General features: G+C 31.5%; 1 protein-coding gene across 1 annotated transcript in view; it reads right to left on the reverse strand.

Moving 5' to 3' along the window:
• Window positions 1-12,729, reverse strand: part of LOC111697584 (uncharacterized) — a 79,458-nt gene that overhangs the window by 32,444 nt on the left and 34,285 nt on the right. Inside the window, exons 13-14 of the mRNA XM_023467636.1 lie at window positions 3,134-3,281; window positions 1,155-1,394 (exon numbers count right to left, since the gene is read on the reverse strand). Of these exons, the coding sequence (XP_023323404.1) occupies window positions 1,155-1,394; window positions 3,134-3,281 (388 nt within the window). The remainder of the gene's footprint in view (window positions 1-1,154; window positions 1,395-3,133; window positions 3,282-12,729) is intronic.

The following is a 12,729-nucleotide window of genomic DNA, read 5'->3' on the forward strand; positions in this document are numbered from 1 at the left end:
AGGGGATTTGTAGGGAATTCTTGCCAAACTATTTTTGAATAAAAACTTACATGCACAAGTTTAATTTGCCAAGTGTTAAATAGGCATTAAAAGACGTGCATTTTTTAGGCCTGCTTCAATTAAATTTAAACTAGCATGAAAACTTAATTTTTTCGAAACAACGTGTTTTAAATCAGAGCTGAGGAGCCCCCCCCCCACCCCTCCTTGAATTGCTTTAGAGCTATTTGAGACCCCTAAGTCCTTAAAGGACACATCTTTTCAAATGTTTTCATGTTTAATAATAAAATTTAAGTTTTGTTCCTACAACGACACACCCTACATTAGAACAGAGGTTAACAGAGGGGATGTATACACCCCCCCGGCCCCCCCCCCCCCTCCGAAAAATTTATCGAGATGAATAATTTAAATTCAAAATTTTTCTACTTTAATTTTTGTTAATTCGAAAAATTTGCAAAAACAATATTTTTCTTTTTTAAATGCACTTTTTTAAATTATTTGTTTGACAATAGATGTCGGACATGAATGAGTTTGTTCTGTGACAAATGTTTCGAAATCCAAGCTATGACAGTGACAAACTTTTAACTGAGAAGCAAAAGAAAATAAATGAAAAAGTAATGTTTGAGAATATTATCTGAAATAGAAGAAAAGTTTCCACGGCAACAGAGAAAATGGAGGATTAAAGGGACTAGAGACGTAATGGAGGATTAAAGGGACTAGAGACGTAATGGAGGATTAAAGGGACTAGAGACGTAATTTGAAGTTACTCTGTATTTATAAAGTGGCATGTGTGATGTACGACGGTTTGTCTGGTCAAGAATGAATGAGATATCCATCATAATATCTTTGAAAATTAATCATTTTCAAATGAGGTTTCCATTAAAGTGTCTTGCATATTTATGCTTCTGAAAAAAATTGGGAAATTTTTAAGAATTAATTACTTTTAAAGCTAGAAAACGGTGACATCTTTTATTTTTACCTTATTGATCTGATCGTTGTACCGTTGAACCGTTGTATCGTTGTACCGTTGTACAGTTGTACCGTTGTACCGTTGTACCGTTGTACCGTTGTAACAATAGTCTCATTAAATAGAAAAAAAAGAAAAATGAACACCATTAAAAAATGAGAAATAAATAATAAAAATGTCGGTTTCCAACCTTCCTGTCCAGAGTTGAGCAGATATTCTCCAAGATCGCAGCTGAAGACGCGCTCCTTCAAAATGCCGCGCTTTTTCAGCTTTCCGCGGGTAGGTCGGGACAAGATAAAACTACGGAAGAATGTAATCAGCTTCCCATGTTTCCGTAAAACCGGTTTTGAAGGTTCCGACGGGGAATCTGATTGGTCGGAATCTCGTCGTTGAAGATGGTGGTGGTGGGGAAGGGTCTGAGAATTCCCACCTACTCCAACATGGACAGTCAATATTTTAGAAAAAAAATAATTATTTTTAAGAAATTGACAAATTCTAAATAATTCCCTCACAGTCTTGTCATCATTAGCAAACTTTTTGTTTATTTTAAGGTACCCCCCCCCCCTATTACTATCCTTCAACACCCCCCCCCTTTCCTCCCCCTACCCCTCCCAGCTGGAAATATTTTAAATGTAAAGAAAACACAAGGTCAAGAAACCCCATTATGGGTTAACTCAGTCCATCAACTCTACAATCATAGTGATCAAAATCTTAATGTCAAGATTAATGTAATTATTCCCGGTGGTAAATGATAATATTGATTTTGTTTGCTAATATACTTTTAACCTTGATAATGTAAAATAGTTTCTGAAAACTGTAAAATATGACCTTAAAACTGTAAATTATGACCTTAAAACTGTAAAAGATGACCTTAAAACTAAAAGATGACCTTACAGCTGTAAAAGAAACCTTAAAAATCTTTAGGATGACCATTAAACTGTAAAAGATGACCTTAAACTGTAAATTATGACCTTAAAACTAAAAGATGACATTAAAACTGTAAAAGATGACCTTAAAATCAAAAGATGACCTTAAAACAGTAAAAGATGACCTTAAAACTGTAAAAGATGAACTTAAAACTGTAAAAAATAGTCTTAAAACTTTAAAAGATGACCTTAAAACTGTAAAAGATGACCTTAAAACTGTAAAAGATGACCCTAAAACTGTAAAAGAAACCTTAAAACTCTTTAGGATGACCCTAAAACTGTAAAAGAAACCTTAAAACTCTTTAGGATGACCCTAAAACTGTAAAAGAAACCTTAAAACTCTTTAGGATGACCATAAAACTGTAAAAGAAACCTTAAAACTCTTTAGGATGACCTTAAAACGGTAAAAGATGACCTTAAAACTGTAAAAGATGGCCCTAAAACTGTAAAAGAAACCTTAAAACTCTTTAGGATGACCATAAAACTGTAAAAGAAACCTTAAAACTCTTTAGGATGACCTTAAAACTGTAAAAGATGACCTTAAAACTGTAAAAGATGACCCTAAAACTGTAAAAGAAACCTTGAAACTCTTTAGGATGACCATAAAACTGTAAAAGAAACCTTAAAACTCTTTAGGATGACCATAAAACTGTAAAAGATGACCTTAAAACTGTAAAAGATGACCTTAAAACAGTAAAATATGGTCTGAAAACTGTAAATTATGACCTTAAAACTTTAAAAGATATCCTAAAACTGTAAAAGATGACCTTAAAACTGTAAAAGATGACCCTAAAACTGTAAAATAAACCTTAAAACTCTTTAGGATGACTATAAGAGATGAACTTTAAATTGTAAAAGAGGACCTTAAAACTGTAAAAAATGACTTTTAAACTGTAAAAGATGACCTTACAACTGTAAAAGATGACCTTAAAACTGTAAAAGATGACCTTAAAACTGTAAAAGATAACCTTAAAACGTTAAAAGATGGTGTTGAAACTGCATAATATATGATCTTAAACCAGCAATTTGATGAATTTGGATCTTTAAATGATTGTGACAAAGCTGTTAATAATGATAATGAAACTGTAAATGATAATGAAAAAGCTTTCCATGATGCATATGATGATCTAAATGATTATAATGATGATATCGAAGCTGCGAATGTTAACAATGAAGTTGCAAATGATTCAAATAAAGCTGTGAATGACAATCATGAATCTGAAACTTGTGTCCAGTCTGGTTCCTGTTAGGTTGAGTGAATGAGGAACTTTATCTCCTATGATCTCAACACAATCACATGGAAAGAATCCAACTTCGAACCCTCTCTTCCCTCTCCACCATACACTCTCATCTGTAGCAGGCATATCTATCACAGAGATCATATCCCCAACCTGAAAATAAAAAATTATTAAAATATGAAAAATGATAAAATTGTCATCACAATTTTCAGCAATTCTTACTTCATTTACAACATTACTCTTTGACCCTTCAGACAATCGATGGTATTGCGACTAAGGAACTAGTTTTCACCAACTATAATTTCTCGTATTTCTATATATTACTGACGGTGTAAACCTTTGATATTTCAAACTTGATTTAACAAAATTCTTAATTTGAAATATCAAATGTCATTGACATCAGGTTGCAAAGAATTGGGAACCATAAAAGAATTTGTAACATGTGTTCAGTTCCTTTTCTAACGAATACTATTACAAATATTTATTTTTTGGCATTCACTGCAATGTTTGAAAACTTTGGGCGTAAAGTAAATTCCTTTCTGTTGCTTAAAGTGTACTTTACAGGATTGAAACAGTAAACTATCTATCTATCTATCAGCAGCATATCTAACCGACCCAGAAATGAAAATCAATACACTGAATAAATGATTCTATATAAGGGGGGAGGGATAGTATATAGTATAAGGTAGAACAAGTGTATGAAACACAAATTATATATTTCCAGTCTCCTGTTTTCCAAATTATACATTTCTAAACATGATAATGTATCAATATCAAGCAAGATATTTTCTTCTTTGTAATCTTATATTAATTGTATCCCGCTTCACTGCTTTTCTTCTTAACACATTTTTAATAATCATATCAATTTTCATTTTTATTTTTTATTTCAGAACCAGTTTCCATGACTAATGGTAAAAAAAAACAATAATGATTGGATTTATTTTAAAAATTAAAAAGAAAAGTAAAATAGGAAATGAGCTGTGACTAAAAACTATTTGAATTTTTCTGAGCAACTGATACAATCTTAAAAAATTCCAACTGTAACACAGATAGGATAACTTTAAGCACTGCCAGTTTCATATTTTTGCAAGGATAATTCTGCAAAAATTTTGTTTTATGTTTCTCCGCCAATTTTCTTAAAGGGACTGTTCGGAAAATTTCAAACAAACTGCCATCAACAAACAAAAAAAAAATTATGTCTCCTGTTTAATTGTTTTTGTACATCAACATCAGATTTCGTTGACAATCCCTTTAAATGATTATTTAAACCTGACAAACCAGTTTATGCATCTCTCTCTCTTTTGGACAAGTTAAGAATGATAATCTTCAAAAATGCACTGGGGGGGAATTTTGTAGTGTTCAGCACTCATGTGCAAAACAACCTGACCTTGTTTTTAAACTGCATTTAAAGTGGTTGCACCGATAATTCCTTGCGAAAAGGACTTGCAAAATTTGTAAAATAGTTAACATTAAGTGCAGTGTAAATGGGAAATTATTTAAAAGTTTCATTTCATTTCTTACATTACAAATCTATTATTTTTATTCAATCAAAGAATCTGAAGGTGTATCTTGAAAGCTTTGGCTGATCAAGAATGAATGAGATATTAATGTTTTGTTAATTTAAATTGCAGTTAAATTCGTTTTGCCGTTTCTCTGCGAAAGTGACTGGCTCATTAAATGGAGAAACTCACAGAAACAAACACTTTTCGAGTAAGAAAACCGACGTTATCTTCCACTTTTTTGATCAGATTAAAGTTTCTTACCGATAAAAATTTTTAGCATGGAAATTAAGTTTACAGTCCCTTTAAAGCAGTGCTTAGGATCCCTTTAATTTTGATGCGAATCATGATCTGAGGATCCTGGATCCGCACTGGAAAAGATGGATCCATGTCATTTCTTTAAGATTTACTGAATTTTTTTTAACAAAGCAAAATTTTCAAATTGTTTGTCTTATTTTTTTTCGCTTATTTTTATGCTAAAACTTGATAAACCATTCAGAATTCATGAAATTTTTACTATCTCTCTTTTTATCAAACGTCCAGATTTGGGTTTTGAGAGTAAAAAAGTTTTTTTTTCAGTTTTTGGTTGAAATTTTGCCCTTTGTTCCGGATCCGTGGATTCGCATATTTTTAAGGATCCGGATCCAGGAAGCCAAAATCTTGCGGATCCAACGGATCCGGATTCTATGCACTGCTTTAAAGAGACTGTACATGTAATTTAATCTATATCTGAATGGCAATAAAAAAAAGAAGTTTGATATTTTTCAGAAAGATGGGGGGNACATATTTAATGAAAGATAAATGAGAGGGGAAAATAAGAACTAAGAAAGGAAATGAACGGAATATCAGGGGGGGGGGCATCAAGACCCCCTCCTGGGGGGAGGGCATCAGGACCCCTCCTGGGGAGGGGGAGGAAATGAGATGTTCATGACTAAACAATGTCGTGATGTCATTATTGATTTTGTTGAGTTTAGGAACAAATTGTTTTCAAGCCTTCAATGAGTTAACAAAACACAACTTATACTCCTAGCTATGACATGTTGCAGTTTTAATTTTTTTTTTAGCAATTAACATTGAAAAATGTCTTCCGAACACTGAATACTGAACACTGAAAACTGAACAATTTGTACTGAATACTGAATACTGAACATATAACACTAAACGCTGAACAATTTTGACCGAACACTGATCAGAACTAAACACTAAAAATCCTGCAATTAACACAAAATAAAAAACACTCACACTGAATTCTGATCACTGAACACTGAATTCTGATCATTAAACACTTATCACTGAATTCTGATCATTAAACACTGATCACTGAATTCTGATCACTGAACAATAAATTCAGATCACTAAACACTGAACAGTGATAACTAATAATCGCTGAACTCTTAAACAAAATATTGAAAGATTCTGAAATCTTAAGAGTGAACCGTAAACACTTGAAGCTTGTAAATATAAGGCTTAAACCTGATATTTCAGATTATATGAAGAATTGTTCCAACACATTTTATCCCAGAGCACTATTCTGTAAGACAGGACCAAACCTTTATCTTAATCTATATCTTTCTATCTATCTCGTATCTATCTTACATATATATCTTTCTATCTATCTCGTATCTATCTTACATATATATCTTTTTTAATCTTTCTCTCCATCTATCTAAATATTTGTATCTATCTATCTGCAGATTAAAAAAAGCACCATAACCAATACTATAATCTTAAAGAGAATGTGTACGATGTCGAATTTCGCCTAGCTTAGATTCGGTATATTTTAGATTTATAGTGAGGAAATGAAATTTCTCAAATATTCCGTAAAAAATATTAATTTAATAGGACCAACTCAAAACTTAATTATGGTTCAACCCCTCTTTGAATTTGATGAACACCCCCTTTAACTAATGTTAATATCAACTTTTTATCTAATATTTATCTCAGCCCTAGGATCTGACACACCTAGAATCTAGAACCTAGAATCCAAATTCAAGAATCTAGAATCTAGATTCTAGAGATTCTAGAAAAAGAGATTCTAGAAAAAGAGATTCTAGAAAAAGAGATTCTAAAAAATAGAGATTCTAGAATCTATATTCTAGATTCTCTATTCTTTATTTTAGAATCTAATATCTAGAATCTAGAATCTAGAATCTAGAATCTAGAATCTAGAATCTAGAATCTAGAATCTAGAATCTAAAATCTAGAATCTAGAATCTAGCATCTAGAGATTCAAGAAAAAGAGATTCTAAAAAATAGAGATTCTAGATTCTAAATTCTAGATTCTCTATTTTTTATTTTAGAATCTAGAATCAAGAATCTAGAATCAAGAATCAAGAATCAAGAATCAAGAATCAAGAATCTAGAATCTAGAATCTAGAATCTAGAATCTAGAATCTAGAATCTAGAATCTAGAATCTAGAATCTAGAATCTAGAATCTAGAATCTGCTTCTAGAGAAATAAATTTGTTCCATGTTCCAACTCTATAAACTGAAAATATTCCGTGGATTAGTATTCTGTATAGATATAACCCCCTCCCCCTGTATTCTGTAACACTCCCTCCCCCTGTGTTCTGTAGATATACCCTTCCCCCAGTCTCAACACTCCTTCACGGCGATTCAGATGGCAAGTTTAATTGGTCCGTGAGCCTTAACTTTCAGCCTATTTTCCCCTGAAATGACTTTCTTTGTGTTATTAAAATTTGGGTTGCACTCCTAGTTCATATAAAGAAGATCAAAGCGTGAATGAATTTAATCTGATATATTTCGAACATACTTTTCTCTTGTTAGATTCACGTGCATTGCATTAACTATATTTACCCCTTGTTTCCCTCATTTACACCCTAAACACTATACTCTTCACCCTTTATCATATTAACCATCGTCTCAAGAGACAGCTTCATTATCTAGCCTCATTTATCCACCAATATTCACCTGTATCCCCCTGTATCCTCCTGCTGTAATGTCCTGCATCCTCCTGTACACCCCTGTATCCTCCTGTATCCTCCTGGATACCCCTGTATCCTCCTATATCCTCCTGTATTCTCCTATATCCTCCTGTATCCTCCTATATCCTCCTGCATCCCCTGTATTCTCCTGTATCCTCCTGTATCCCTCCCGATTCAAGTTTCTAGACACATATATGTTCCTTAACTTGGCATTCCTCATTGTAATTCCATACAAACTATTCCCCCCCCTTCACACATCAACCTCCCCCCCCCTCAACCCACCCTCCAGCTCTTATAGACTTCTAAAGTTTGAGATTATATTGTCTAAGACTTTATATTAGATGTAAACCCAATTACAACAGGAGGGGGCTGGGGGACATTTAGGCTCCTCTTCCTGGAGAACAAAAGAAGTTAAATTCTGAAAACGTTTAAAGTCTTGCATGATCTAGCTGTTACATATAAATGATGTATTGTTTATATGTTTCTTTAACAACATATAGTTCCCATCAAATCTATAAATCATACATACTAACCAAAGATTGACATGCACACAAGCAAAACTAACATTTCATCTATCTATATATATATGAATATATATATATAGCTTATAATTTAAACATTTTAATATATTTCATATTTCATATTTCATAAATATCTTTTTTGAATAAGTCTAGAACATGTTCTTTTGTTTATTAAGATAGGTTATTGCTGGACACTGTGTTTCATGTGTTTGACATTCATCATCAGAATTATTATTTTTATTAAACAAAACTTCTGGGGGATTTTCTTCCCCGTATATATATATATTTGACTAGTCTATTTGTTTTTATCCAAACGGCTGAACCAATTAACCGCAAATCTTACATAACCCAAGGGATTTGAATATTATTTTTCGAAATTCAGGAATACTTACAGGTAAATCCGGGAAATTTTGAGTTTCATGATGTTTAAAAAGTAAACATGGCGGCCTATGAAAAAAATTCAATTTCTGATCTATTTTAAAAATCTTATATTTGAGACTTGAAAATCATTAGCATGACAGAAGTGAAGGATACAAACGTAGGAGTATCAATATTTCATTTCTCATAAAAACTAAAATTTCGTGAAGAAAACAGGAGAAATTCTTTTTGCAAACTAAATGGTAAATTTTAATCTAATTAACCCCCCCCCCTCCCTCCCCACTTTAATATCATTCCTAAAATTGGATTTATATTCATTAGTATTATGGTTTTATAGGCTTTTGTTTACAGGGTTACCCACAATTAAAAAAAGAACGAGATTTTTCTCAAATAACGTATTTAAATGACTATTTATTGATTAAGCAAAACAATACTACGGAAAACTAAGAACTGACGAAGAAAAGGTAAAAAATTCTGTCAGCCGTTCGTCTCTGAAATCAAAATTCTGTCAGCCGTTCGTCTCTGAAGTCAAAATTCTGTCAGCCGTTCGTCTCTGAAGTCAAAATTCTGTCAGCCGTTCGTCTCTGAAGTCAAAATTCTGTCAGCCGTTCGTCTCTGAAGTCAAAATTCCGTTCAGTCGTTCGTCTCGAAGTCTCATCATCTGCGAGTAACTTTGTATGTGTCCAGCATGTGAAACACAAATGGTATTTAAAATCTCTTAGGACATTTTTTAAATACTCCTAGACGCACACTTCAAGTTTAATTATACCATAGAAAAATAATTAGCAACCTTCACCGATATTTAGCAACACGATTTCGCACACTTCCTTGCGAATATTTTACAAGCTTGCAAGGACTACATTATATCAACAGGAGTGCAGAAATGTGCGCACATTTATGTTGGCATATGGTGTGTTTAGGAGAACTTGTTTCAAGAAAACTGTAAATCTTAAAATTTAAAAAAAACTTTACGAACTTTCTTGCTAAACACCTGTACCACTAAAATCTAGAATCTAGAANTGACAGTAGATGTAAAAAACCTGATTAATGATATTGATAAAAATCTAGTTGAGCGGGTTTACATATTTTTTTAGAGTTGTCAAGGGAAAACTTGTTTTTTTTTGGGTAACTTAAAGGGTCTGTTTGCGTACTTTTAATCGACCCTCCATTTTATGTGGAAAGTTTGATTCACAAAGGTACCCTCTAAACCTAAGCCTGATCAAGGAGGAAAAAGATATCCTTATTTTTTAAGCTGCAAATTGATATTTTCAATTATTGTTTCTTTACAAAAGTATCTCACAGATCTATGCTAAAGAATGAAGGATTCTAAAGATAAATAAAGATTCTAAATGCAGGAACAAAATTTTGCATATTTTCTAAAGTTTACCCTACACACATACAATTTTAATAATTTTCTGTACATTACTCGGTGTGAATGATTTATTAGTAAATTGAGTAGAGAGAGGACATTAATCAAGCACTGTTTCTATCCAGGCTTCTTTTATACTGTATCCACGCTTAATCATATATATTTAAACCTTTTGTTATTTATTTTTATTTTGGAACCTTGGGATTTCAAGGAACTTTGGCAATTCAAGGAACTTTGGGATTTCAAAGAACTTTGGGATTCAAGAAACTTTGAGATTTCAAGGAACTTTAACATTTCAAAGAACTTTGTTTTTTTTAGAAATTATTTTCAATTCCGCTTTAAATATTTTTAACATAAGGCACAGGGTCAAAATCGGTCCCTGTTTCTTTATCATAACCTTGCCGATGGCACTTATAAATGATATAGAAAAAAACGCAAAGCCTAATTACAGTTAAAAATCTCATTTAAAATGTATTTAAGTGCTTTTAAAGACTCGAATTTTATTTGCAAAATGAAAACAATCCAAAAATAGAAAGAACCCAGTATGGCATAGGGTTACAATGTAAATATTTAAACACCTATTGAGCAGCGCGGCATAGAAACATATAAATCATCGTTGTGCAATTTTGTGCAAAAACTTCGCGGGAATCCAAACTTTTTGCAAAATTGGATTATTTTCTGATGGAATACAGTGAAAGGAAGGTCATAAAACTTATTTTATCTATTTTAGATCAATTGGATCGGACTTGAGAGCTCCCAAGGGAGGGTCATTAGAGAGATTATCATAGGGGTGGGGGTCTTTCTAGAGGGGTGTGCGCACATGAGTATTTATCATTGATATGAGGCTGTCACAAGAGCTGGAAAAAGTTTCCTTAACGAATGGAATTTTATAAAAATAAAAATAAATAAAATTTATGAAAAGAAAGCAAAGTGGGAAAAAAGATAAAATTTTTTATATTACGGGAAATTTCGTCATTTTTTTAAGGTTTAACTTGCATCAACAATTATTTTTTCGGTTTTTTTCTGAAATTAAAAACTCAAACTATGCGACTTTGCGACCTTTTCACTCTTTTAGTCCTAATCTTACGACCATGAGTGAGAATAAAAAAATTTTATAGCATCTAAGAATTTAAAAATTTTTACACAAAAGCCTCTTCAGAAAAGGGAGTTCTAATAACCTGCTACATTTATATCTAAAAAAAATGTACATAAGTTTGACATGATACGTGTTAAGAATAATATATTCCATCTGAAAATCTATAAACTCTAGATAAAATATTTACGAAACAAGGAAAACTGTAAAATACGTGTAATTTGAATAAATTAAGTGATTTATAATTGTTTTTAATTCCCACGCAATTCTACGGTATAATCAAGGGGCCGAAAAATAATTTTGAATACGAAATATTTCCTGAAACTCTTGAGAGAGATACGATCTTATATACAGGGTTACCAACAAAGGATGAAACTTTCAGATCCCGAAATTTGAAAGAGTATTGTTGAACGAAACTCCCGAGTTTGCTTTTTGGGGTGTTAATATTTTGTAGATTTTCATTTAAGAGATTCGAAAAAAATTGAGAATATAAAAGAATTGAATAAAATAATATTTCCTGAAAAAATATTGATATCCAAAAAACTGCTTAACAATTTATTTATGAAGCAAAAAAGTAATAGGATATACTTTACAAGAGTACCTTTAGAGATTTTACTTAAATAAAGAATAAAAACTAGAAATAATTAAAAATGTAAAAATCTAATAAAAATCATAAATGAAGAGGTTAAAAGTAGCTAATATTATCTAAGACTAGTAATAATTAAAAATGTAAAAATCTAATAAAAATCATAAATGAAGAGGTTAAAAGTAGCTAATATTATCTAAGACTAGAAATAATTAAAAATGTAAAAATCTAATAAAAATCATAAATGAAGAGGTTAAAAGTAGCTAATTTTATCTAAGACTAGTAATAATTAAAAATGTAAAAATCTAATAAAAATCATAAATGAAGAGGTTAAAAGTAGCTAATATTATCTAAGACTAGTAATAATTAAAAATGTAAAAATCTAATAAAAATCATAAATGAAGAGGTTAAAAGTAGCTAATATTATCTAAGACTAGTAATAATTAAAAATGTAAAAATGTAATAAAAATCATAAATGAAGAGGTTAAAAGTAGCTAATTTAGTAAATGGTTAATTAAACGTTTAACGTCACCTCAAATTTTAATCATGTTTTTAATCAGAATTGCTCCTATTGTAAAGTTATTGGGAAGACCTAAAGTGTTTTGAATTTCTAATAAATATATATATAGTTTCAGTAGAGGTAAATATTTCCATTTACTGATAACGCCGATTGAAGATTCATAACTCTGATTGGATAATGAGATAGATAGAAAGATAGATGTTTCCACCAAACTATTTCTGTTGGTTCAGAATAGACAACAAACACATGACTGAACCCTGATTGGATCAGGCGCTAATGGACCGGCATACAGAGGAGTGGGATAATTTTGCTTTTTTCCTTCTTGTGCGGTAAATCAAGATTAAAGAAGCTACGAAGTATAAAAACTGTATCAGTAAGTCTTTGATATAGAAAAAATTTCCCAAATCAAATTCTGAGGACACACTGTGCTCTTTGATAGAGAAATAATTCCCTTGAAGTTCCCTTGAATTGAACTTTATTCATGAGATATATTGATTTATTCTATTATTCTACCATGTGCCATAGAGAGGGGGAAAGTGCAGAGGGGTGTAACATTTTTAGAGAAAATAATAAAAAATAAGGCTTATGCAAAAATTTTAATTGTTCTTAGATTCAATATTTTCTCTCTAAAAGTTAATATTCATTATAAAAACACAAAATTTTATTCTTGTAATGTGTAAGGGGGGGGGG

Source organism: Eurytemora carolleeae, unplaced genomic scaffold (assembly GCF_000591075.1).
Source record: "Eurytemora carolleeae unplaced genomic scaffold, Eaff_2.0 scaffold242, whole genome shotgun sequence".
Taxonomy (NCBI): domain Eukaryota; kingdom Metazoa; phylum Arthropoda; class Copepoda; order Calanoida; family Temoridae; genus Eurytemora; species Eurytemora carolleeae.